This window comes from Acomys minous (genome assembly GCF_964271855.1).
Source record: "Acomys minous genome assembly, chromosome: 12".
Classification (NCBI taxonomy): Eukaryota; Metazoa; Chordata; class Mammalia; order Rodentia; family Muridae; genus Acomys; species Acomys minous.
Genome location: NC_140493.1, coordinates 108,432,316 through 108,458,797, shown reverse-complemented (window position 1 = coordinate 108,458,797; position 26,482 = coordinate 108,432,316). Strand labels below are relative to the sequence as shown.

The 26,482-nt window shown below is 54.6% G+C and overlaps 2 protein-coding genes across 6 annotated transcripts; one reads left to right on the top strand and one right to left on the bottom strand.

Annotated features, from left to right (window-relative positions):
* Positions 1-1,925: 1,925 nt before the first annotated feature.
* LOC311579026 (uncharacterized protein) lies at positions 1,926-16,564 on the bottom strand. 5 transcript variants are annotated; one of them, XM_084749229.1, is made up of 9 exons: positions 16,119-16,187; positions 15,597-15,685; positions 15,244-15,334; positions 14,019-14,489; positions 13,726-13,886; positions 13,398-13,466; positions 11,749-11,827; positions 11,326-11,417; positions 1,926-2,460 (listed from the first exon to the last, which is right to left on the bottom strand). In XM_084749229.1, the coding sequence occupies exons 4-9, from the start codon at positions 14,110-14,112 to the stop codon at positions 2,446-2,448; spliced, it is 510 nt and encodes a 169-aa protein (XP_084605355.1). In that variant the 5' UTR covers positions 14,113-14,489; positions 15,244-15,334; positions 15,597-15,685; positions 16,119-16,187; the 3' UTR covers positions 1,926-2,445. The 5 variants fall into 5 exon arrangements, 3 of the variants coding, with proteins under 3 accessions (XP_084605355.1, XP_084605356.1, XP_084605357.1); XR_014773031.1 differs by lacking the exons at positions 13,726-13,886; positions 14,019-14,489; XM_084749230.1 differs by lacking the exons at positions 15,244-15,334; positions 15,597-15,685; positions 16,119-16,187 and having other exon boundaries at positions 14,019-15,237.
* Positions 16,512-26,482, top strand: CYGB (cytoglobin; the record flags this gene model as incomplete). The annotated part of the gene is made up of 4 exons (XM_084749228.1): positions 16,512-16,654; positions 21,736-21,967; positions 22,291-22,454; positions 24,917-26,482. 4 exons carry the CDS (start codon positions 16,512-16,514, stop codon positions 24,948-24,950), a joined length of 573 nt encoding a protein of 190 aa, XP_084605354.1. The 3' UTR covers positions 24,951-26,482.

Sequence of the window (26,482 nt, the reverse complement as noted above, 5' to 3'; positions counted from 1 at the left end):
CGTTTTTCAAGACAGGGTCTCTCTGTGTAGCCTTGGCTATCCTGGACTCGCTTTGTAGACCAGGCTGGCCTCGAACTCACAGCGATCTGCCTGCCTCTGCCTCCCGAGTGCTGGGATTAAAGGCGTGCGCCACCACCACCCGGCTGATACATGTTCTTAAATGACCATATTTGCTTACATTTATCTCCTTCAGTTTGACGAGTGCTTCTTTGTTTCCTTACCGTGCTGGGTTGAGTGTTTGGCTGTGTCTTCTCACAGAATGTTGCAGCGAAAGAGTCATTAATTTATTCATCAAGAACGTAGGCCCTTGAATTTTCTATCTTACCCTTGAAGACAGATTCTTTTGTTTAATCCTGAAAGGAAGAATACACTCGCACCCAGCACACTAAGTCCTCTCATTTGAGACTTGCAGAGGGGATTCTGAAGAATCTGCCCAAAACTGCTTGTGAAACTTGTGGGCGCGTGACCTTCTGCAAACAAGGTGACGATACAGTTGACACTTGATGGGATTCGCTAGGTGGCTGCTATGTCAGGTCCTTTAATCCCCACAGTCTGTGGAGCCGTCATCAACCCATTTGACGGCTGACATACTGAAAGATGAGGCACTGCTTAAAGTGACACTAGTGTCTGGCTGACTTGGTTTGATCTCAGCCCGTGGAGTTTATACCTTTACCATTAAGTTGCCACATACCATCGGTGAATTGATCCAGTATGGAAGAACTTTTAGGGAGAAAAGGAAACCAGAGGAGGGTTTTTGTTTCTCTAAAAACTATATATGTGTGTGCATGAACATGTATCAGATGCACATGCATGAGTTTGCGGGTACATGTGAGGTCAGAGGTCAACTTTGGGTGCCTTTCTCCATCTCCACCTTATTATTTGAGTCAGAGTCTCTCATTAAAACTAGAGCTTATGGCTTTTGCTAGACGGACTGGCTAGTGAGCTCCAGGGATCCCCCATGTCTCCATTTCGCCTGCCTCCGCCTCCCAAGTCCTGGGATTAATGGCGTGCGCCACCACCACCACCCCAGCCCCGGCTACACCTAGCATCTTATGTGAGAGCTGGGGCTCTGGGCTCATGGGCCCTTTTTGTGCAGCAAGTACTTTAGCAACGGAACCATTTCCCCGGCTGCAATTTTTCTGTCTTTACAGAGGTGGTTGGAGACTAATAAAAATGTTGACTGCAGAATTCTGAGCAGCTGCTCTGCTGGTTTGAGCCACACGGTGGCAGAGTGAGGGTGAGCACCCCACCTTCTACTGTAAGGCTTTGGGATCTAGCAGCGCTCTCAGGGACCCAGGCTAATCGCCACCCAGTGTACAGAGAGACTTGTATTCCCAGCCCCTCACTCTGCCTGCAGGTCTCCGTGTGGGTTTCCCACCTGACAGGGCACAGATTCCCCTGCACAGCTCAGTTGTACATCGTGGAACAGCCCCGGGCACATAACCAATGGGGATGCCAGCAGCAGCTGGCCAGTGGCCAAGAGGCTGGAGCGAACTCCAAAGGCCTTGTGCCTGAGCACACATGAGGCACAAGTGTGTGGGCACTCCAGAAATAACCAGAGAAGCTGCAAAGACTGCATCTGACTCCCTGAATGAGCAGCCAAGGACAGAGCTGTGCAGAGTGAAGGGCGAATGTTGCTGTGATCTCGTTTGCACTTGCTGCTGCCGAGAGCTAGTACGTCCGAGTCTTATGCACAGTGGAATCCTATAGCCGCTGTACAAGGTCTAGGGGTGCAGATGACCGTTAGGTGAGACACCTCAATCCAGTGCTAAGTGTTGGAAATGGACAAGCCGAATTTCCCCCAGTGCTGTGAGAGACCCCACACAGGGAAAATTTAGCTTGGCCTGCTGTGGCCAGCCAGTGGCTGACAGGATTTAAGAAAGATGCAGTCTGAAACCCAAAGTAAGAAAGCAGTCTTTACAATATTGGAGTTCCCTTTAAAAGGGGATCTTTGATTTTATTGATAAGATCTTGAAGGAGGGCCGGTGGTCCCTCCAAGGAGCTGGCTGCTTACTCGTGGAGCACCCGTGGCTTCACAGGAAGTATGTCTGTATGCAGGCATGTCGGTGGCCAGCTTGGAAGATGTTCTTCCTCCATCTTGTCTGCAATACAGCTCTAGCCAAGCTCGGGGAATTCTGGCTTCTAAAAACAACAGCCTCTCTGCTGGCTCTGGGACATGGTGGAGCTGTGATGCTCAAGCTTGCCGCGGCCGGCTGGAATCTGTGAGGCTCCCGTCAAAGCAAGAGCCAAGTGCCTCTGAGGATGGATTGGAAAAAAGAACGGAGGCCTTGAGGCTGCTGGTGAACTGCTGGAGATAGCCGGGCCGGAACTCTCGGCGTTCATCTCACGTTGGGTTAGAGACACAGTTTCCCCTTTACTATTTCTGTTCATAGGCTATGCCTAGAAAGTTCCAGCGAAGCCGGGCACGGTCCAGGACAGCCAAGGCTACACAGAGAAACCCTGTCACGAAATAAAATAATAAAATAAAATAACAAAAGTTTCAGCGGAATGTAAGGTGTAAGGAAGAACTGTTAGGAATCCTAACCACCCTGCATGATGGGGTCACCTCCCGTTTCTTCATAAAGAATTCCCTGTGGAGCCCGGGTGTGGCTGTGGTGGCGCTGCAGAGGCAGAGGCAGGCAGAAGAATGTCTGTGCGTTCAAGGCCAGCCTGGTCTACAGAGTGAGTTCTAGGCCAGGCAGAGATGCACAATGAGATTCTGTCTCAACAAACAAACAAACAAACAAAAAACACACAGGAAGAAAAGCCTTCACCCACCTTATCTGCAAAACCATTTCCTCTAATAAAATTGCCACTTAAAATGGATTTTTAAAAATAAACAAGTTTGAAGAATGTGCAGTATTGTCTGGACCTCATCTGCTGTTTCCTGGACACGTCCCCCATTCCCGGAAACGCCTGCCTTCTCCACGTTGCGTAAGCTCCCTGTGGTGTCTGTCCCCTTAGCTTCGATTTCCCTTCCCTTCATCTCTTCTCTGCTTGGCAGATTCCAGCTTATCTTAAAGATCGGCTCTGTGTGCTCTTAGCTGCCACGATGCGCCATTCCCTGTGGCACCTTTATGGTGCCAGGTGTTTCAGCATGTGCGCTGTTGTTGGACCAGGCTGGAGGAAAATTGCAGCTCAGCTGAACCTAGCTTGAACAATTTTGGACAGTCTGCTTCACCTGTCTAGTCTACCTTTGGTTTTGGTTTTTTGAGACAGGATTTCTCTCTGTAGACCAGGCCGGCCTCAAACTCACAGAGATCTCCCTGCCTCTGCCTCCCGAGTGCTGGGATCAAAGGCGTGCGCCACCACTGCCCTGCCCTGCTGCTTTTTAAAAAATACTTATTTTATTTATGTGCGTGCAGATGCCTATGGAGGCCATGGAGTGTCGGATCCGCTAGCGCTGGAGACAGATGGTTGTGAGCCCCCTGAATTGGGTGCTGGAAACAGAACCTAGGTCTTCTCCAAGAGCAGCAAGGCCTTTTAGCTGCCGAGCCATCTCCACAGCCCCATTCTGCTTTTACCATTTCCTTCCTTCCTCCCTTCCCTTCTGCTATTGGGCATGGAACCCAGGGCTCGTGCAATCAAGGCAAGTGTCCTCTCCTTCTTTTTCCGTTTCTTAGGTAGGGGATAGGATCTCACTAAAGTTGCACACCCTGACTTTGAGTTTGTAATCAACTCCTCTGGTGTCTAGGATTAGAAACTGGAGTCACATTTTCACATTTGCATCTCTCTCTTTTTTTTTTTTTTTTTTTTTGGTTTTTTGAGAACATTTCTCTGTGTAGCCTTGGCTGTCCTGGACTCCCTTTGTAGACCAGGTTGGCCTTGAACTCACAGCGATCTGCCTGCCTCTGCCTCCAGAGTGCTGGGATTAAAGGCGTGCGCCACCAAACCCGGCTTTTTCCCCCCCTGGACTGTGAGAAAATAATGATTAGGTCTTCATTCTTGTTTTGCTTTTAACTATGTAAGCCATCTTTATTGAGATATAAAATACACAGAATAAAATAAATCCAAACTGTACTGTTAGACTCCATGAAACAAACACGTGCTTGTAAGCACAGCTCCACTTGCAATTCAAAACATTTTTGCTGCCCTGAGCACCCACAAGCCTCCCCTTATCTTCCACAGCCCCTTCCTGTGTCCAGCTGTGGCCTGAGTCGGGCTCTGCTCTGCACCCTCTAACTTATCAGTCTCTAGCATTGCAAATATGATCACAGACGACACCCTCCAGTGGGCCGGCTTCCTCAACTGTCCTGTGTGGTCCCCTGGGTGAATACCTCATTTCCTTTTCTTTCTTTTTTTTTTTTTTTTTTGAGTGTGCAAACATTTTCCACTGTGCAAGCCTACCTCAGTTTACCCATTGACGTCTGTTGATAGAGATCGGGGTTCTTTTTAGTGTGGAGCTGTTACTGGCAAAGCGGCTGTCAGCACTTTTGTAAAATCTTTTCAGGGACATTTTTCCTTGCACTACTTTACAGGTCACCATTGCACTCATTTCCCGAGAGGTCACAGTGTAGCACGTGCTCACCTTGTGGCACTGCGTCACCTTCTGATTTTGCGCTTATTGGCCATAATCGTGGTTTGGTTTTTGTCTTTTGTTTTTGTTTTTTGGTAGAATGGTTACTAAAACCTTTCCTTCCCCCTTACAAACTGTACTAATTATTGAATTGTAAATGATTTTTTTGTTGTTGTTGTTTATTTTGGGTTTTCTTAGGTGTCCTGGCCTTGAACTCAGAGATCTGCCCATCTCTGCCTCCAGCCTCCTTGAGTGCTGAGATTGAAGGCGTGTGCCACCACATGGTAGCTCACATCCATCCATGATGTGATCTGATGCCTTCTTCTGGCCTGCAGGTGTACATACAGACATGCAGCTTGAGCACTCAAATATATAAAATAAAAGTAAATCTTTTTTTAAAAAAAAAAAGAAATATTTTATTTTTCTTTGTATTGTGCATGTTAGTTCAGTACCCAGAAGCCAGAAGTAGCTGTGAGCTGCCTTGGGGTGCTGGGAACAGAACTCTGGTCCCCTAGAAGAGCAGCTCATAACTGCTGAGCCAGCTCTCCAGCCCCTGAATTGTAAAAGTTTTTCATTCTAGTCTTTAAACTGATTTATTTCTCTACGTACTTATGTACGTGTGTGTGTGTGTGTGTGTGTGTGTGTGTGTGTGTCTGCATGAGCTGCTTATGTGCCCGAATGATTGTGGGAGCCCTCCAAGTCCAGAAGAGGGCATCAGATCCCTTGAAACTGGAGTTACAGACAGTTGCGAGCCACCTGATGGGTGCTGGGACCTCAACGCTGGTCCTCTGCAAGAGCAGCAAGTGCGCTTTACCTCTGAGCCATCTCTGTTCTAGGTGGGAGTCTTCCTTACATCCTTGCTTTGTCTTGCTTTTGGGAAAGGTACACACTGGCTTGGAGCTTGGTGTGTAGACCAGGCCGGCCGCAGGCACACAGGGATACACCTGCCTCTGCCTCCCAAGTGCACCTGGACGCCCAGCTTGTTTGCGTGTTTGTTTGTTGAGGGGGTTAAGGGGGTTGAGAACCAAACTGAGGCTTTGCACTGCTAGTCCAGCACCCGACCCCTGAGCCCCACCCGACCCCTGAGCCCCACCCAGCTGTTTGTCTTCCGTTGCTTGTTTGGCCGGTGTTCCCTCCCAGTCTTCGCAGTGTGTGAGTTGACTTCTGTTCAAGGGCAGTTGGTTTGCCTTTTGTGTGTTCTGTACCCTGTTGAATTGTCATTTCTGCCTCTGTTTCTTTGTGTCACCATGGGTGTCATACTGTCCCTTCACCTGTTCTGGTTTCCGCTTCCCTGACAAGAGATTGTCTCTGAGCAGACGCTGAGATAGTCACAGCGTCACGGTCTTGTATGCGACCCGCTGTCACGCCTGCTTCTCACATCTTGTCCAGTCTCTGGTTGGATTTAACAGGTGCTCTGAATCTGTTTTGTATCCTGGCACACAGGCACTACATAAATGTCCGTCATGTGGGCACGTCTTTGTCAGCACCTTCAGACACAGTCCATCAGAGTCTTTCTCAGTGGGGAGAACCTATGGGCCCTTGGAGATCATCTGTCTGGCCACTTCCCTTCATTTTTCTCCACAGCTTGCTTCCCGAGGAGCCATTAGATCTTTACACCGCAGCACCAGGCCATGCAGACTGACCATGTGTACTGAGTGGGGAAACTGAGGTCTAGAGAACAAAAGGTCATTAGAGTCAGCAGAGCTGAGCTAGTAGAACTAGGCCTCTTTACCAGGATCTTTCCATGCTCTGAAGCAGCAGGGCAGGGGAGGTGGCTAACCCTGCTGTGTCACTCCCTCTGCACTTGCTATTTGTCTGTCATGGCGCCCCATAGCATGCTTGTAAATAAACAGATGAATACATGCTAACTTTTCAAGTGTGCTTATTTCACATGGTTTTTGCCCATGCATGTGATTGGGTGTCTGTCTGTCTGTCTGTCTCTCTCTCTCTCTCTCTCTCTCTCTCTCTCTCTCTCTCTGTGTGTGTGTGTGTGTGTGTGTGTGTGTGTGTGTGTGTGTACATAGGAACAAGACTAGCACTTTGACCCATATGCTCAGTCTGTCATTAAATCCTTGTCTCTGAATTTTCAATGCCACACCTTGGTCTTAACTCCCCACTAGGGGGCACAGGCATCTCACAGAGAGGGTCTGTCGCCTCTGTGGGTCCTCAAATCCATCTTGCGCTCTGCAACCCTCCTCTTTCCCCTGGCAAACAAACAAATCAAAGCTGTCCCTTCCTCAGGCCTCCTCCTCTGCAGCTGGACTGCTGGCTGTCACCCTTTCCCCAGAGAACTGACCCTAGTCGAAGAAGACAACAGAGTGGCAAGTGACAGTGACTGTGAGTGATGGCCTTGCTGTCTATCATCCCTGCCAGGGGCACTGATGGGTCCTAAGGAGGCAGACTCTCCTTGCTGTCCTCAGCTGACATAGCAAGGACTGGCCATTCAGATCCCAGGCTCTGGCCTGCCTTTGATTGACATGTGCCTGAAGAGAAAGCAGCAGGGATCTGTCTAGCAACCCTGGCCCACCTGCCTAGACAGACAGGCAGGCGGCTTCTGCGGTTCTCCAGGCCTTGCGTAGGTAAGTCACACCCTGAATTTCTTTGCAGCCCCTCTCTCCAGATTCAAGACCTCTGCACCATAAGCTTTGGCATCAGATTCCCAGACACAGGTCCTGGCTTCCCTGCCAGCTGTGACCTTGAACAAATTCTGTGAACTTCACTTTCCTTATTGGGCAAATGAGGGTAACAACAGTTCCTGCCTCATCAATGAGACCGTGCTTATAAATAAGGCACTGGGCACAGTGCCTGCCATATAATAAGTGTTTGATCCATGCTAGCCATTATTAATAGTATTATTGGTGTCATTAGCATTCTGTTAATGTAAGCCACAGCATAGCCACTCTGGCGGTCTTGTTTTCTGGCTCACAAAGAGACAGCACTTTCCTCCAGCACAAGGATGCAGCTTCTCCCTAACAGCAGAGCCCTGCAAAGAGCACAGGGCAGGAGAGTGGAGTGCTCCAGCTGCTCTTGCTGCCTCAATGGTCCCAGGTTCCACCTAGTCCAGTACTGGCCAGCACCTCTGCCACATTCCCAGCTCAGGACTGTTCCGAATGCATACACTGCACATTTGTGATAGGTGAATGCTCCCCAGAGTCCTGTCTGCACTTAAAGGTGGCACAGATAGCGCCGGACAGCAACAGCTGCTAAAGTTGCTGGAACCACTACCTCGCTCCCCACACCGTCTCATTTGTTCTCTGGTCATGTCCCAGGCTCCAGGAGAGACTGGCAGCATCCCTGAGTGTCAGCCACGGAAGCAGCAGACAGCAGCACTTGCTGCCCTTGGCTACCCTGCAGCTCAGAGCAGCCTTTTCCCTGTCACTCAGGCTCTCAGCAGCAGAGAGATTAGCATTCAGACAAGAGGGAAGGTATGAGGGCAAACCGCTCCTGTCCTGGGCAGCTAAGCCTGTGACAGGAAGCTGTCCAGGCCAAGGCAGCCTTCTGCACACAGAGGGGCCCCCCCGATGGGTGTTCTCACCCCACCTCCCGCCTCCCCTGCCCTCTGGCCTCTTCTCATTTGCCCATCCTCACCCAGCTGTGAGATGTATGTGGAGAGAGGAAAGGAAGCGCTATGGGGTGAGGAGGGGAAGAGCAGGAACAGCTGGGCAGTAGTTTACATCCACACGCTGGCAGACGTACAACACTCCCATCCTCCAACCCTCACACAAATGCATGAGGAACTGCTGGCACATGCTATACCTACCCAAGGTCACAGAGAAAGGAGGTGACAGCAGAGCCATGGGCCCTGGCTCCAGCCCCTTTGCTCTTAGGTCCCTGCACTAGCAGCTACCCATCTTCATCTCAGCTCTGCCAAGCTCCTGAATATTTCAGTTCCTGTTTCCAAACCGCAGCTACTTCTAAGGATATGGGAAAGAGAAGAACCTAGCCTCTGTGAGGAAGTGTCATGGTCAGGATCTTAATGACAACCCTCTGTGCTCTAAAGATCCTCCCTTGACCCGTGTGGTGGGAGTTAGTGGGCTGAGGTAGGGGCCTCCTGAAGAGGAGTCCCAGGCAGAGGGAGGGCACCTGGGTGCTGCAGAACTCCTGTAGAGGAGTCCTGGGCAGAGGGAGGGCACCTGGGTGCTGCAGAACTCCTGTAGAGGAGTCCTGGGCAGAGGGAGGGCACCTGGGTGCTGCGGGGCTCCTGTAGAGGAGTCCCGGGCAGAGGGAGGGCACCTGGGTGCTGCGGGGCTCCTGAAGAGGAGTCCCGGGCAGAGGGAGGGCACCTGGGTGCTGCGGGGCTCCTGTAGAGGAGTCCTGGGCAGAGGGAGGGCACCTGGGTGCTGCGGGGCTCCTGTAGAGGAGTCCTGGGCAGAGGGAGGGCACCTGGGTGCTGCGGGGCTCCTATAGAGGAGTCCCGGGCAGAGGGAGGGCACCGGGTGCTGCGGGGCTCCTGTAGAGGAGTCCCAGGCAGAGGGAGGGCACCTGGGTGCTGCGGGGCTCCTGTAGAGGAGTCCCGGGCAGAGGGAGGGCACCGGGTGCTGCGGGGCTCCTGTAGAGGAGTCCCAGGCAGAGGGAGGGCACCGGGTGCTGCGGGGCTCCTGTAGAGGAGTCCCGGGCAGAGGGAGGGCACCTGGGTGCTGCGGGGCTCCTGAAGAGGAGTCCCAGGCAGAGGGAGGGCACCTGGGTGCTGCGGGGCTCCTGTAGAGGAGTCCTGGGCAGAGGGAGGGCACCTGGGCAGTAGGAGCCTCCCCTCTGAGGGAAGGGACTCCCAGCAGCAAGAGCTGCAAATGTGCAGACAGCACAGAGAACCTGGGATGGGAGAGGCCCTGGGAACAAGCCGAGCGTGGGCAGGGTGTGTGGGGAAGGTGTAAACACAGTCTGCTCCCACCAAAGCCAGCCTGCTCCCTGGGGGAGAGGACCCCTCCCTCTCAGCCCACATGGCACCCCAGCTGCCAGGTCCAAGGGAGTCACATCCTCTCCCCCACCCCCGCCCCCTCCTTCCCCACCCCCACCCTAGCAAGACCCTCCCCAGTCCCTGCCCTTCATCTGGACTGGCTCCTTAGAGGCAGTGCACGGAACAGAGCCGCAAAAAGGTGCCGTCCTGTCAGAAGTGGGTCTGGGCTGGGAGCCAGCCCCAGTACCAGCTCTGTGACCTTGGCCTGACAGTTTCTTGGATCATCGGAAGGAGGCGGGCAACTTGGAATGGCAGAGAGCAAAGACAAGGATGAAGTGACAGGAACATGGTGAACAGATTAGAAAATGAATGCAAGGCTGGGATCAGAGAACACAGACGGAGGAGTCCCTAGGAACAGTGCCCTCTGGCCATCAACCTGACAGTCCTGTCACAAGGATGACGCCTGCCTCCCAGGAGAAAAACAGGCTGACAGGAGCAGAGACCGGTGGCCATGGGTTCATGGCCTGATTCGGGCACTCTGTCAGGCTCTCTGCCCTAGTGTGACAACACACACACACACACACACACACACACACACACACACACACACACACACCTCCTCCTGATTTGAGCAGCTCCCACAGAACTGCCTATGTACCTACCAGAGCCAGGCTCCCTGCAGTACCAGCAACCCCTCCCAATAGGTAGCCTCCCCCACCAGCATTTGGTCCCTCAGCTGCTATATCCACTGAAGTGGAGCAGCACTGGGATCCTGCTATCTAAGGGGCTGTCTTCTGCCTCCTGAAAGTCAAGGGCAGAGGCTGGCCAGACAGAGGCATCCCTGCTGGGCTGGCAGTGGGGAAGAGAGATGCTTGGGGGGGGGGGCACTTTTGAAGATGAATGGCTCCCAGACAGTCGGGAGCAGCTGCCTGCAGGGTAAGGCTGGATGTGGGAGCAGGAGCGGAAATGTGCTTTTATCTTCGCTCTGGATCAGGCAGGACAGCAAAGAGAGAAATGGCAGAGCAGCTGGGGCCAAGGGAGGCCACCATGAGTTACTGGGCAGTCAGCACAGTGACAAAAACAGGTGCCATGCTCTCCCCTTCCCAAACGCCGCTGCCCATTTAGAACTGGAGCGCGTGTACGCTCGCGCGCGCGCGCGCGCGCGCACACACACACACACGCACGTGCATGCGCGCGCATACAGACACAAAGCACATTCGGAGCACAGGCTGGTGTTCGCTCCTATCCAGCTTCGGGCAGACATGCCACAGAGCCAGCTGGCCTTTCTTACTGATAATTTCAGGAGAGCTGCCAGTGACAGGGTGAGTCCTAGGGACTGAAAAGAGGCAGATGCCACAGGAATGAGCATCACTGTAGCAAAGTGACACAACCCAGCCCTGGACCACAGGGGTTTAACAGAATAGCTCCTGAGCTGACAGATGGCCAGGCTAAGCGGCAGCAAAGTCGGATCGGGGGTAAGCTTGGATCCCCCACTTCCCCATCTAATAGCATGGTAATGGGCTTCTTCCTGTGTGAGCCTTGGATACCAGGACTATGGTCTGTGGGTTATGGTCAGGGTTGGCTCAAAGAGTGAGTGTGAGAACCATCGATGATTAAGTGCAAGCTATCATTCTCTCTCTCTCTCTCTCTCTCTCTCTCTCTCTCTCTCTCTCTCTCTCTCCTCTCCTCTCCTTTCCTTGCACCTGGTTCTTTCTTGGGATGCTGGGGTTCCCTACAGTTAACCTGGGGGACCCTGGAAAGTCCCACTCTCTGTGCCTTCTCCACCTTGGCAGTCCCTCAGAGCAGGAATATGGGGATGGGAGCCTAGAAAACACAAGCATTTGTGTCCTTCTTGCCAGCGCCAGAGTCTTGACCTGTCTAGGAGCAGGCCTGGGACTGCGGGGGAAGATCCTACCTGCTCCGGGACTGCTTCTCCCATTCTCCCTCCTGCTGTTGCTTCTAGCCCTACAGCATCCTCCTGGGATAAAGGGCGAATCAAGACTCCAGCTAGAAAGGAAAGCCAAACATTCAGCGCGCTCTTCTATGCCCAGAGATGGGCTGTGTTTCAGGGTGGCCCATCCCAGACCACACCTCTCCCTGAGAAGCCTGCAGCACTGCCCTTAGGACATAGCTCACCCACAACCCTAGAGAAAAGTCTCAGCACCACACTCTTTAAACCAGCCCACCCACCACCCACCACCCACCCACATCCACTCTACCCCACCCCACACCCACCCTGTGTCCTGAAGCGTGAGAGCGGAAGACTGCCTCCCTTGCCCCACATGGCTGGACCACAGCCCTGCCCTCTGCCCTTCAGGGCTCCTGGTCCTGCCTTTACCTGTCTGGGCCGATGGGTCACAGTCCCCAGAGCTGAGCTGCCTGAAGAAATGAGGGTCTATTTCACAGGTCCTTTCTCCCTGAACAGAAGAAGGAAGTACCAGAGTCAGAAGATGGAAGGGTTAAACTTGTCATGGGGTGGGTGGGTGGGGTCTCCTCTTCCTCCTACTTCCACTTAGCCATTACTCCCAGTCACCCCAAGCAGCCCTGTGACAGCCTCGTCAGCAACAGAAAACCAACAACCTTGTTGTCAGGTAACTGGGTGCCAAGGAGTTGAGAGTCACTGCCTCCTGCTGGCCAGCCACACCAGACTAGACCTGCCTAGGTGCTCCCCAGACTTGACCTTTTCTTTCCTGTCAGAAGTACTAGGCCCATTTTTTTTTTGTAGGTAGGATAGCTACTTGGAAGTCAAATGTTCCCCCCATTCAAATCTTCCTGTTACTCAGTTTCCTCAGCATTACCAAGTGATTATATGCAACCATGCCCTATTAAGCCTATGATTACTGAGAACTGTGTTATAAGGAAAGTCTGGGACCTCGGAGTGCTAACATATGCCTTTAAGCCCAGCCCTCAAGAGGCAGAGACAGGCAGATCTCTGAGAGTTTGAAGTCAGCCTGGTCTACATAGCAAGATCCAGGACAGCTAGGGCAACATAGTGAGACCCTGTCTCAAAACAATCAAAAACTAGAAAGAAAGAAAAGAGAAAAGTCCAGGGAAGCACAAAGCCCTCATGGCTGCCCATCCAGGAGCACAGCTGGCCAGGCCCAGCGGCTAAATTCCTCTGCGCTTCAGCAGCCTTGCAGCAGCCACTGTAAACACTGCCAGCTTTAGGGCACATGGTATGCGTTTCTCCTTCTGCACTGACTGGCACATGTTGGCAAGGACAGCCTTCGGTGGGCCCCGAATCCCAGAGCCCCAGGGGATCCTTTTTGCCCTTTGTTTTCACTAGAGTGAGTGTTGAATTTGAGATGTCACCCACTCTGGAGAGGCTTACACATAGATATTAAATAGACACTGGTTTGCTTTTTTAGTATTTTAAGGGTCACAGAGGCCCCTTATTGTCAAAAAAGACCCTGGTAAAGCAGAGAAGGAAAAGTCTAGAAGAATGCATAACTTTGCCTCCCCAAATGCCACATTGCTTCAACCTAGGGAGGAAGAGTTAACTTTCTGGCCACTGGAGACAGCGTCCTGCCCGCAGGGGCTGCTCAGCCAATGGCACTCAGTGCTGATGATGTCATGGTCCTCCTGCGCCTTCTATTGGGGACTGGACAGCGAATCCTGCTGGTTGGGGGAAAGGAGCTGCAGAGCCCACCCGTGGGAGAGGAAGGAGGAGGCAGCCGAGGTGGGGCCAAGGACGAGACCCAGAGCAGCTCCTACCCTCTCCCTCTGCTCTCTGCTCCTTCCAGAGAAGGTCCTCCTGGGGACTGCCCTACCCTCACATCACAGAAGCAAAGCAACATTGGTCCAGAAGAGGTGGGCCAGGACCCGCTCTCCCACCTAACCTGCCCACCACACAAGGGTTGACTATAGTGAGGGCTAGAACACAGCAGGCGCACACACACACACACACACACACACACACACACACACACACACACACACACACAATCAATAGGGTCCGTGGTGCCACTTTCCCCACCCCTGACTCACTTGCCGGAAGATTGAAGGTCTGTGTCTGAGGTGCTCCCCACAACTGCTCCATCCGCTCCCCTGGGCTCTCTGGAAGGGAAATGCAGGCAGGAAAACCTGTGGTAGTGCTCAGCCTGTGCCCCCATCCCCCACCTGAGCCCCATTGCACCATCCAGAAGCACAGAACTTAGGGGGCTGGCTGCCCTAACCCAGCCACCACCTGTCCTGAGAGTGATCTTCCCAGGCTGTCCTTTGAATTCCTTCTCAGACCAGGTCTAGTCACCGTAAGCTTATCTGTAACTCTGCCTGGCAGTCCCTCCCACCCAGAACCACGTCCGCAGTTTCTCACGGTTCCACCCGGTTGGTGAATCTGCGGCGCCACAGCATGGCCAAGCTGAGCAGGAAGAGAGTGGTGCACATGGCTCAGTTGCCCCATCCCCACCCGAAGACCAACTCTGCTGAAGGTGGGCCGGCCACAGGCGAGGGGCCACAGTGGCCCTGCCGTGTTTCCTGAAAGTTCCGGAGGACAGATTAGAAGGTTCAAGCTGATTAGTGGGGTCAGCAGACCTGACCTTGTGAAGAGAGATTAAACTCCTCCTCGCCAGGCCCAAGATCTCCCCTCTAGTGAGTGAGTAAACCAACCTCCTTCAAGTGCCTGTCCAGAGTCTCTACCCAGAACTTTCGGTACCACCTGGGCTTCGGCCTCAAGGTCAGGCAGTAAGTGACTTACTTCCATAGACTGTTAGAGGCACTGGGGAACTGCAAGGGTAGCTTCAAAGAGGATCCGGGTCCTGGCCCAGTGACAAAGACCTATAAGCCACTGGGGAGAGGAGGGGAGAGACACTTCAAGTTCAAAGCCTGCCTGAGCTACCGAGAGAACTGGCGGCCAGCCTGGGAAACCTAGTGAGAGTGTCTCAAAGAGGTCCGCAGAGATAGCTCAGAAGTGGAGTGCTTTGCAACACCCTACGTTCAGCCTCCCATACTGGAGAGAAAGCGAGCGCAGGAGGATGGAGAAGGGCGGGTCCTCAGCCAGCTCTGCCAGCCGCTGACATGAAAGTATGCCACACTTTCCAGTGACAGGCTGCGAGGCAGAGGAGTTGTCATAGCAGAGACCTTGACAGAGGAAAGGGGGAAAGGAATGAACAATGGAACCAGAAAGACAGGGAGAGGAGGACGTGCATGTGTACGTGCATGCGTGTGTGAGTGTGTGCACACCTGGCTCCCTTGCTCCTTCTGAGAGGCCTCTGAACTTTTCTCCTTTCACTCCCTTTTCAGTAAAAGGCAGAGTCAAGGTGTGCAGTCACAGATGGAACTATAAATTCTATCTTATATAACTACATTATATAATTTGGATATAAATTATAGGCTTATCAATTATGTACTTAGACTGCTGTGCCAATATATTCCTATGTCACTCATGAGATGACACTGGCAAAGATGACAATGAATCGAAGTATTCTTTGCACACCCCACCTGGGCCTCCTGTCAGCTGCAGAGCAGGAGGGGTCAGCACAGCAGGACTGGGACATGGACTGAGTGATGTTGGGACCGGAACCCACACTGTCCTCCACCAAAATGAGAAGAAATGCTTCCTGCTCCGGAGTCCCAGTAGGCACCCCAATACTGAGCTCCTGCTGGGCCTTTAACGGTTCATGTTGCTTACCACCATGGCTGAACCTTAAAGTCTGATTTTATTTTTTAGATTTTGACTTTTTTTTTTAATTGTGTGTGTGTGTGTGTGTGTGTGTGTGTGTGTGTGTGTGTGTGTGTGCATGCAACTTGCAGGAGTCAGTTCTTTCCTTCCACCATATGGGTCCCGGGATAGAACTCAGAGCATCAAGGTTTGCGGGGGGCGGGCAGACAATACCTTTAAAGATTTTAAGTCAGCAGGAACCACCAGCGCTGAAGAGAGGAGCCACCTCCTGGACAACAGGACTCCCCAATCCTGAGGAGGGAGCCTTGAGGAGAACCAGAGACACCTCACTTATCCGTGTGTGGTCTCGGGGTTTTGCTGTCTATGGCCAGGCCTGCAGAACTGCTGGCCGGATGAAGTTCCTGGGTCTCTCAAGACTACAAGGCTTCCGCTCCGTCCCAGCCTCACTCAGGACTTCAGGTCCCGCCCGCAGTTTCTCCACCACACCCGACTGCCGACTCCCTCTCTATGAGACAGCACTCCACCGAGGCCAGGGCCAGAATTCAGGACAGTGTTCTGGTTCTTACCTGCCCGCCATTAATTAGCCTCTCAGGACTTCCTTTCCACTTGCTGGCATGGGATGGCGTTGGTGAAGAGGAAAGGGGGACACGGGCCTCTGGCTCCCCAGGGTGGACATGCGTTCAAGTTCAGCGAAAGCAAGGAGGAACAGCAGATGGGAAGAGAGGCTACCCTTAGCCCTAAACCTCTCAAAACTTGGGGTCCCCAGGTCTGAGAATGGTGGCTCTGCCCAACCTCAGGCTCAGAAGTGGTGGGCCTACAGGAGAAGCCCAGCATTGCCTGGGTGTGTTTGACTTTGAGCAATTCCCTACCGCATGAAGGGTACACACACACACACACACACACACACACACACACACACACACACACACACACACACACGTCAAGTCCAGATACCGCTCTCTAAGAGCTGGGACCCGGCGCCCCCATCTCTGCACCAGCCTGGGCGCACTCCGGTGCAGCCCCGCACTACCCAGCGCCGCGTGACCCCTTGATCCTCCCAGCCCCTTCTGCACATTGGCCACACCTACCTCTCCCAGAGGGGACCGCAGTGGCCTTGCTGGCCGGTGGGTGGTCAGGCGGGCAGACACCAGTCTTGACGCCCCTCTCCCGCCTAACCTTCACCTTGCCAGAATTGACTTCCCGAAACAGGACTGGGGTTTTGGAGCGGATTCATTTTTTCAAACATTTTTTTTTCCCGTAGCCGACCACATCCCCGCCCCCAGCTCGCAGTCCCCCGCCCCCCGCACATATACCCTGCACACACGCGCGCACACACACACACACAGGGCGCGCACAGACACACACGCTCCCTCCCTCGGGCTCTCTACTCCGCGCCTGCCCGCCTCGCACGCACCGGCCTCGACTCCCCGCGCCCGCCGCCGCCGCCGCCGAGCGAAACCACGCTGGGCTCGGAGCTGCTCATGGAGAAAGTGCCGGGCGACATGGAGATAGAGCGCCGGGAGAGGAACGAGGAGCTGTCCGAGGCGGAGAGGAAGGCGGTGCAGGCTACGTGGGCCCGGCTGTATGCCAACTGCGAGGACGTGGGGGTGGCCATCCTGGTGAGGTAGGTGTCGCTCCCGGCTTGGCGGGGCCCAGGACGGGGAGAGTGACAGCGGCTGCTGGTAGAGGCGGGCTCGGCCCGCTGCGAGCTCCGGCGCCACCTCCCCAGTGATTGGGGACGGGTCGTGGTGCTGGTGGTGGTGCTTTGGGGTGATGGAAACCTTAGGTGATTCCTTCCTGTGTCCGGGAGTAGGGCTCACCAGGAACTAGACGCAGGCAGGCGGGCACTTGGTCTCTCTGGCCTCATCTCTAAGGGATCCAACTAAGCTGTATGCGACCAGCCCTCAAAGGGAATGGTAGGGGCTTCCCGATTTAGAGACAGGCAGAGAAACTGAGGTTCAGACAGGAAGGGGCTTAAAGAAGAAACAGAACGCCCTGTCCAGCTGGGCCCTTTGGAAGAACACATCCGAGGGGGTAGAAGGCAAGAGGCCCAGCTGCCCAAGCTGCCCCTCTCTGCCTCAAAAGTGAAGCCAGCGTGAGCTGCCGGGTGAGACAGGTGAGTGAAGCCAGCAGGTTCCCAGGATGAGTTTTTATCTTTTTTTGAGGGGGGGGCGGCTTTCAGGAGACAGAGCCCCACTCTGGACCCTCCAGTCAGGTAAAAGAGTACCGAGTCTGGCCCTGGTATCTCTGAGGACCCCCTACCCTAAGTGACGCTGTTTTTATTTACACACCTGCAGGAGGATAAAGTCCCCAAGCTCCACGAGGTAGAGACGGACCCTAGCTACAAATCAAATCTAGACTCTTCCTACACATGCTGGACCCAGGAGTACAGGCAGAACCCACCAGGCTCACCCTCAGCCCCTGTTCTTGGAAGAGGGGGGGTGGGAGGAGGTGGCTGTCAAATCTAGGACAGAGCAGGGCATCCTTGTGAAACCTGTGGCGTAGGACAGCTGGGACGCATGTGTCTGCTTTCCAACCCCTAACCCCTTCTCTGGCTTCCCTTCTCCCCTTCCCTCTGCCTCTGCCTCCTGCATGCCTGGGACCTACCCAGCTTCCCGCTGACATGCCTGGATTCCAACTCAGAAATAAATTCTGAAGGGAGAGAGCAGACAGCAGTTTGGAGGACTTAGGGGAGGGGTTCCTGAGGAAGCGGAAAGGGGCAGCTAGCTCAGAGTTCTCCTGCCCAGCAGCCCTGCCCTGGGTGGCGGGAACCCAGGAGGACCACTGGGATGCTGAAGCTCCAGACACTTGGGAGACACAGATTGGCAGTGTGAGCACCCACACACAAGCACACAGTGGGAAAACAGGAGCCACAGATGTGCCAGCCTGCATCCTCGGGGGCCCTGCTCTCAGTCCTGTGCCTTCCGCCCCAGGCCCACGGTGCCCACGTGGAAACACAGCAAGGCCGGTAGGACCTGGGGGTGTGCTGTGCAGGCCTTGCTATTTGTCAGCTGGTTGCTAAGCCAGGGATTGGGGGTGGGGTGGGGGAGAGGGACAGAGGAAGGACTGGGTCTGAGAGTAGACTCACTCTGTATCCCATGGGCCCTTTCTTCTTCCGTACACCCCCCCCTGATACCCCAGGGATCAGGGCTGGCTGGCTAGTTACTGATAGACTCAGTGCTTCAAGGCCACAGAGACCCGAGAAGACCCGAGACGGCCATCAGATATGCCTTGCGGAGCTGCCCAACACAGCACTTCACCTAACTCCAGTGAGCCAACAGGCCATCAGCCGCTCCCTGTGGCTCCGCTCTGCTGGCCCATGGAAAGGGGCAAGACCAAGACCCTCAGCTTCTAGCTTCCCGGGACCCACCCATAGACCCTGGTCACAAGCTCATGTTGACAGGCCCAACATGCTCTGACCAACCCTCCTCCCTCCCTGTCCCCACCACCCACTCTGCCTGCAAGGTAGGGGTACTGGCAGCAGATCCTGGCAGATACAGTGTAGTGGAGGAAGAGCGAGCTGAGCTAGCTGCCTTAGGGTTTGAGGCAGACCCCAAACTTCCACTCCCTTCAGGGAGAAGCCTGAGAAGCGGGCACCACCCTCCCGCCTGGTTGTAACGCTGACACATTCCCCCTCACACGCAGACAGGCCTATTTCAGGCTCTTGGAAGCCCAGATGCCTTTGGGAGCTGAGAAACTCCCCAAGACTGGCTGCTGAGGCTTCTCCCTGGCACCTCAAGCCAGCCAAGGAGGGGTGGAAGGAAACACAGGTTGGGGGAGAAGCCAGGATGACAGCAGAGCTCCTCCTCCTAGGAAGGTCCTCCCTTAGGACCACACAGGGTGCTGCTGTGTTGAGGCAGGAGAGTCACCTGTGCTCATCCCTGGGGACCAGCCAGTTCCTGATCCACAGGACAGGGAGCAAAGCAATGCTTGGACAGTAAATGCTCAGTGATCGTTTCCTGGGATGCCCCTCCTTGGGGAAGGACAAAAGCTTCTAGGCTGTGGCAATTAGATGCTGTAAGAGATGCCTTGCAATGGCAATATACTAGGCTAAACAACAACAACAAACGCCCCCCCCCCAAAAAAACAAAAACCAACAACAACAACAACAACAAACCCACATCGTTTTTATTGCCTGAGCTGCTTATTATTTTGTGTAGGGTTGGGGCACCTTTGAGTGTCACAGCGTTCATGTGGAAGGTACAGGGCAACATTCTGGAGTCGTTTCTCTCCCTCCCCGCTTGCTGAGGAAGTCTCTTCTTTCTGCCACTGTGCTGTCTCCCGGGAATCCCGTCTCACCGACTAGAAATGATGGGGTTCCCTGTGTGCTGTGACAGGCTTGCACTCTGAGTGGTTTTACCCACTGGCTTGTCTCCCCAACCCCGAGACGTCTTTCCTCTTTTGTCCATCATTACAAAGTATCCAGACAAGTCCCGAGGGCTCTCAGGCTCATTGTCACATTGGTCCACACCCACACACGCACCTCTGGAGAGACCAGGGCCAAAGCTTCCCTCAAGCTTTCACAGACAGGAGGAAGAGAAGTGTAAAGTGTCCAAGGTCACACTCAGCATCCTTCTCCACCTGGACGGGGCCCTGGGCACTGTCAGAACCTTCCTGCCAAAAGCGACTGTGGCCCGAGAAGGGCTGGCCAGCTGGATGTTCTGGGTCTATCTCCCTCACATCAGGCTCTCAGGCCTGAGCCACAAGCTGTGAGCTGCCTCTCATGCCTCAGGGGATGATGACACCCATCGACACAGGTCAGGACACTCTACACACTTCTTTAAGACTCATTAAATGAGCCGGGTGGTGGTGGTGCACGCCTTTAATCCCAGCACTCAGGAGGCAGAGGCAGGTGATTGCTGTGAGTTTGAGGTCAGCCTGGTCTACAAAGTGAATGCAGGACAGCCAGGGCTAAAACAAAAAACCCTGTCTCGAAAAACCAAAACCAACAACAACAAAAAAGAATCATTAAATTAAACTGTTTCTCACTGAGTCCCAACTTTGGGGGTGTGGGGTAGGCGGGGGTGAGACCCTGTCTCCATTTATGGTTTGGGGTCTAGTCCATGAGACTGACTGGGTAGCAGAGAAAACCACCCAGCAGCACACGGGAAGCAGAGGCAGGTGGATCACGGTGAGTTCAAGGCCAGCCTTGTCTACAAAGTGAGTCCAGGATAGAGCCAAGTCTATCACGAAGAGAAACCCTGTCCTGAAAAACCAAACAAATCACCCAGTGGCACTGATGGCCATGGAGAGACCAGCAACCCTGGGTGGCCAGACGTGGCCTGGTCTGATGTGGGAATGTATCGGCCCTCCCATCTCATGCAAAGGAAGGCTGGCTGACCTAAGTGCAGCTGTTGGGCTGGGACAGAGGATTTTGGGCAGACGCCATGTAGACATGGCACTGGAAAAATGGGTGGGGGACAGTTCACAAGAAGTCTGGAGCAGGCGACTTGGGTGTAAAACTAGGGAGCCAATGAATGTTTTTGAGAATGAGAGTGATGTAATGAAAGATGATGGGGAAATAAACCTAGATCCACTGGAGAAGGGAAAGGCCACTGCTAGGAAAACCCAAATTCTGCTTCATGGTATTTTTTTTGGGGGGGGGGTAGGGTGGGGTGGTGTAGGGGTGGTGTGGTAGTGCACGCCTTTAACCTCATCATTTGAGAGGCAGAGCCAGGGGATCTCACAGATACATAATTACAAACTGTGCCACAAAGGTAAAAATCAGTTGTTTAAATTAGATCAACCAGTCAGTATTTCCTGAGGGGCATCAAGGAGCAAGGCGAGAAGTATTTGTCTTGTTTATCTCGTCACTGGTTGCTGAACAGAGATCGGCCACCCGGCCTCGCTCCTCCGTCCGTCCACCTTCCTCTAAGAACGCTGCGTCAACTGAGCCCCGTGGGTTGCGGACACTGCACTGGTGCACGCAGCTTCTCTTTATACGCACGGCTCCCATGGGGTAAGGAATGCCCGTGCCCTTATTCCTTATAGATAAGGAATCTGAGGCTTAGAGAAGATATATAGTGGGTGCTCACCCAGGAAACGCCAGGCCCTGGATTTGAACCCCAGCACTGAGAGAAAGGCTAAATAAGAAGCTATGTTTGGGGGCAGGGCCGGCATGGTGCGTACCTGTAACCCCAGCACGCAGGAGGCGGCAACAGTAGGAATATTGCAGGTTTCTAAGCCAGCCTGGTCTACACAGAAATCCAGGCCAGCTGGAGGGTAGGGGCTCGGCAAGATCTTGTCTCAAAGAAGAAGAGGAAGAGGAGCAGGGCACAGTGGCACATACTTGGGAGGCAGAGGCAGGATTGCTTGAGCTCAGGAGTTTCAGGGCCATGCTGGGCAACGTAATGCGTCTTTAATTAAAAACTAAAACAATTGTCCCATGATTCTAGAAAGCTCTCTCCCTCAGTGGCCAGAGCAGGCCTCAGTGGGGTGCAGGCTCAGAAAGCACACAAGAAGCAAGGCAGACAGTGGCCTGGCACAAGAGGCTGCCAGCCGGAACAGGCCCAGCAGTTGGTCCCGGCAGGACCTGGCCAGAGGGAGAGCCTGTGACTGATGGACAGTCACTCTGTATGAGAGTGAAAACTGTCACTGGTGTGGGAGCATGACGGCGTCTCCAACCCTGCTTCCATCTTGGCCACTCCAAGGGGACCTGGAGGCAGCCCCCCTGTTTCAGTGTGCACCCCCCTTTCCTCCTACCAGGTTCTTTGTAAACTTCCCGTCGGCCAAGCAGTACTTCAGCCAGTTTAGACATATGGAGGACCCCTTAGAGATGGAGAGGAGTCCCCAGCTGCGGAAGCATGCTTGTCGGGTCATGGGGGCCCTCAACACTGTCGTGGAGAACTTGCACGACCCAGACAAGGTGTCCTCTGTCCTCGCCCTGGTTGGCAAGGCCCACGCCCTCAAGCACAAGGTGGAGCCCGTCTACTTCAAGGTATGTCCTGTTGGTTTCTCGTCCAGAGCCTGCGGGCCACTGAGCCATACTCTCCAACAGCCTGTGGCTCCCGGAGGGCAGAGGTGGCACCATGCTGCCAGCCAGTTGCCCTGGAGAGGCCGTGGCGGGAAGGGCAGCACAGCAGGAGGAGAGAAAGGTGGGAGTAGTGCAGTCCTTGTCTTGAGAGCTTGGTCTCCAGTAAGCCACCTGGCCGTTAGTTTGTGTCCATCGCACAGGCCAGTGCGGGCTAGCAAGGATCCTGGGGACTGTGGGAGGCAGGGTGTCCAGGCTTTTACTCCTCCTTCTCTCATTTGCCCCCCCAGATTCTCTCTGGGGTCATTCTGGAGGTGATCGCCGAGGAGTTTGCCAATGACTTCCCTCCTGAGACGCAGAGAGCCTGGGCCAAGCTGCGTGGCCTCATCTACAGCCATGTGACCGCTGCCTACAAGGAAGTAGGCTGGGTACAGCAGGTTCCCAACACCACCACGTGAGGAGGGGGTGAGGGTGGGCTGGGCAGCTGTGTCCTCTCTTGCCCCCTGGATTCCCATCTCTCCTGGGACCAGGGACTGACTGCTGTGCTAGGAACTCCTCGGGCATGCGGACACCCGAGTCAGACACACTTAAGAACAGGCACAACACGAAGGGCCTGTGAGACAGTGCCCTCCTCACTTGAGACCAGCTCCTGTCCCGCCCCTGCCCTTGGATGCACAGAGCTGTGGACTCCAAGTAGATTTGTCTAAGGCTTCTTGTCCGGAGCAGAGGGGTGCTCCCGGCAGGCGGTGGCTCCTCAGGCTCAGAGAAGCGTGAGGCAGCTCCACCCTTCCTCCCTGGTGTCAATACTGGTCCTCATCTCACAGTGACCAGCGAGTGCATCCATTCACCCTCTGTCCTCACAGAGCTGGAGCCAGGAGAGTCACGAGGACACATACACATGCCCAGGCCCGCAAGGGACCTACATGGATGTCACTCACACAGACAAAACTAGGGGATGTTTACTTCCAGCCCGACCAGAAGACAGCTCCCACTTGTAGGCTCCAGCAGGGTGGCCGGACTCAGTGACTCCTGATGAGGGCTGAGAGCACCGGCAAGGGCCGGGCCTTCCGACATGGCAGCTGGGAACACTCAGACCGCCTCCCCCCCCCCCGCCCCCCCACCAGACCCCCAGAGGCAGCTAACTCTGGGAGCTGAATGGAAGGGCAGAGGCAGGGCTGATGTAGGAAGGAGGGGAGCGGAGGCGGGAACAGGAACCAGGGGTCAGCCAGCGGCTTGGGACACGTGTTGTAGAGAGACATTCCCAACAGTTTCCCATGGAAAAGGCAACGTCTAGGCAGGCTCTCCCGAGGCCTCCTGCCACCTCCTGTTTACGGGGCCTCCCCATCCAGCTCTGCAGAGGAGGTCCCTGAGAGCAGGGAGAGGCCAGGCCCAAGCCTGATGCCCCTTCCTGGCACTGACCAACCAGTCAAGTTGTGCCCCCACCCCACCCCCACCATCAGCAACTCCCCAGGAGAGCAGAGCAGAGGTCTCAGAAATTGCTCGCTGCAGCCAGGTCAGCTCCAGATGTGTACAGCTGGGCCTCGCCTGCCCCAGACCCTGGAGCTTTTTACCTGCCAGGAGAGGGTATTGGCCTGCCTGGGAAACTGGGGTTACCTCCAGCTGCCACGGAAGGACTAGGGAGGAAAACTGGGAGGGGCTCATCCTCCCCACCCCCCAAGTCTCCTCCCCAGGCAGGCTCCACAGCCTAAGATGAGTTTGTTTACAGCCACGATGCAAGACTTCCTGCTTTTGGAGAAAAGAGCTTTTTACAGGGCCTAAGGGGACTGAGGGAAGAGCTGGCCAGCAAGGCCAAGTGAATCAGAAACACATGGCCGGAGCCCTCCCACTCCTGCCCCAAGCTGGACTCCAAGGACTTAGTGCTAGCCAAACCCCAAACATTATCTGTCTCCCTTTGGTCCTAGTGGACTAAACAGGGTTGGGTGATGAGGCGCCAGTGCCCCCCTCCGCCCCCACACCACCCCTGGGGGCGGGGTGGGGGGTGGCCTACCCACCTCTCCCTGAGCCTGAGCACCCACATTGGGCTTCCCAGCTGCCGCCTTATGGCATTGTCTCCTCATTCCTTGACAACCTCTATTGTCATCTCTAGTGTCCTGGGGGCTCCAGCATGGGCCAGGGCCTGCAGGACCCAACCTCCGCCAGGATTCCCGCCCCCACACCTTGCCTCACAGGGTGGGGTAGAGAGCCTCTCAGGGCCAACTTCTAGAAGGGCCCTGTCCAACTTCTGTTATCAGGGAAACGTGGTGAAGCAGACAGCACTGTTTACTGAACTGTCTCTGCTTCAGGGTGTGTGACTCTGTGTGGGTGGAGGAGCGCTGGGGCAGGGGGATGTGGCAGCCAGTGAGCTAAAAGGAGTTTCACGGATGGAGACACTACTGTCTGGAAGCCAGGGAGCCAGGGAGCCAGGGAGCGCTCGCTGCCATGCCAGGCCAAGCAGCACATAGAATCAAGTTCACGTCTCTGTTGCGTCTTAAGAGTATGTAAGTAGCTGGGCGTGGTGGTGCACGCCTTTAATCCCAGCACTCGGGAGGCAGAGGCAGGCGGATCGCTGTGAGTTCGAGGCCAGCCTGGTCTACAAAGCGAGTCCAGGACAGCCAAGGCTACACAGAGAAACCCTGTCTCAATAAACCAAAAACAAAACAAAACAAGAGTATGTAAGTCGCTTCTGTTCTCAGTGGGCAAGCAGATCAGAAGCTGGCTGCGTTTTAGAGGCGCAGATCCAGGCCCCTCTTGGGCTACCCACCCAGCTAGCTTGAAGTAGCACAGTAGGGTCAGACGGACATTGTGCAGGAAAGCGCCCCATCTCACGAACCCCAGTGCCCTCTCCCAGCACACCAGGTGTCCCATCCACCTTCCCCCACTGATCTCTGTTACTTTCATCTCCTGTCTCCTCCGCAGCCCACCGACCACACTGCCCTCTTCAGGGCCATAGGACCCCTCCCAGCTCCCCCCTCCCTGGCAGCACTTTGGGCAGAAGGCTGAGTTCTTGAAGACACTCCTTGATCTTCCATTTCTGGGTGCCAAGGAAGCTGAAGGAATCCCGGACTCTCGACTTCCCGGAAGGAGGCCTTCGTCATGGCCGCGGTCCCCCCAGGCTGCTGGGAGGCGGGGCTGGCTACCTGGATGCTGAACTTAGCGGTGGAGGGGGGGGCGCCCTTCTGCCTCGCAGCAGAGGGCAGCTCTTCTTAGCTTTTTCTACTTACTGTCAGAGAGAGAGAGAGAGAGAGAGAGAGAGAGAGGCCTGGCAAGGGCAAGCCTAAGAGCCGCTTCGGAAAGGACCTAGCCCGCTTCGTTCTGCCTACCAGCATGCAGGTCCTCCTCACCCTCTCTCAAATATCACGCACACATGTCTACCATATACACAGATATATTCTATATACGATCTATATATAAATATATATATATATACACACACACACACACACACGTACATATCTACCGCGTGTACCTGCAGGCCCAGAAGCCTCGGTCTTGCCCAGCTGTGGGAGGCCATGAAGAGTCCCGGCCAGGCTTCTGCGAACCTCTAAGGGAGCAGAGAGAAACCTCACAACAGCCCAAGAGGATGGGGCCAGGTGGGAGCATTGGGGTGACCCAGCTCAGTGCTCTGCATTCATAACCCTCATACCCCCCCCCCACCAAAAAAAGAGAAACTCTGGCTTGCCAGGTGTAATGGGAGGCAGAGGAAGGGGAGTCGTTTGCAAGTCTGAGGTCAGGTGATCTACCCCTGGTCTCCATGGTGGTGGGTTTCAGGTTAGCCAGGGTTACACAGGGGGTGCCCCGTCTCAGACAGAACATGAAGGTCTGGCTCCCCTCCCCTCCCCCAGAGTTTCTGTGGCTTGCCCTAGGAAGTGCAAGGACCAGGGTACAGCAAGAGTTCAGAAGGTCCCAGTGTATGTGTCCAGTGTGTGTGTGTGTGTGTGTGTGTGTGTGTGTGTCGTGTGTGTATGTATGTCTTATGTGTGTATGTATCTGGTGTGTGTGTATATGTGTCCGGTGTGTGTGTGTGTGTGTGTGTATGTATCTGGTGTGTGTGTATATGTGTCCGGTGTGTGTGTGTGTGTGTGTGTGTGTGTGTGTGTGTTTGGGGGTAGGGTAGCCTCAGTAAGGAGCCCTAGAAGGTCAGCCCCCCCCCCCACCGTGCTGACTTCAGACAGCAGCCAGGCCACAGGAACAGAGGCCACACTCACACCCCTCAGCGGGAGACCCAGGGCCTCTCTCTCCTGCCCTCCCCCGGGCCAGTGGCCCATCCTCTCTAGTCTCCTTAACATTTGGGGGGGGACCCCGTGTGCACCCCTTGGTCACATGTACTGTCCTAAAGGATGTCTTGCTGCTGCGGCTACCGTGCCTGCGTCCCCTTCCTGTCCTCTCCTCACGCAGCCTTCCTGTAATCGCCTGTCTTTTTGTAGTTTCTGATGTTTGTAACCAGACTCAGCTGTGTCATTAAACAGGTCTGTTCTTCCTGTA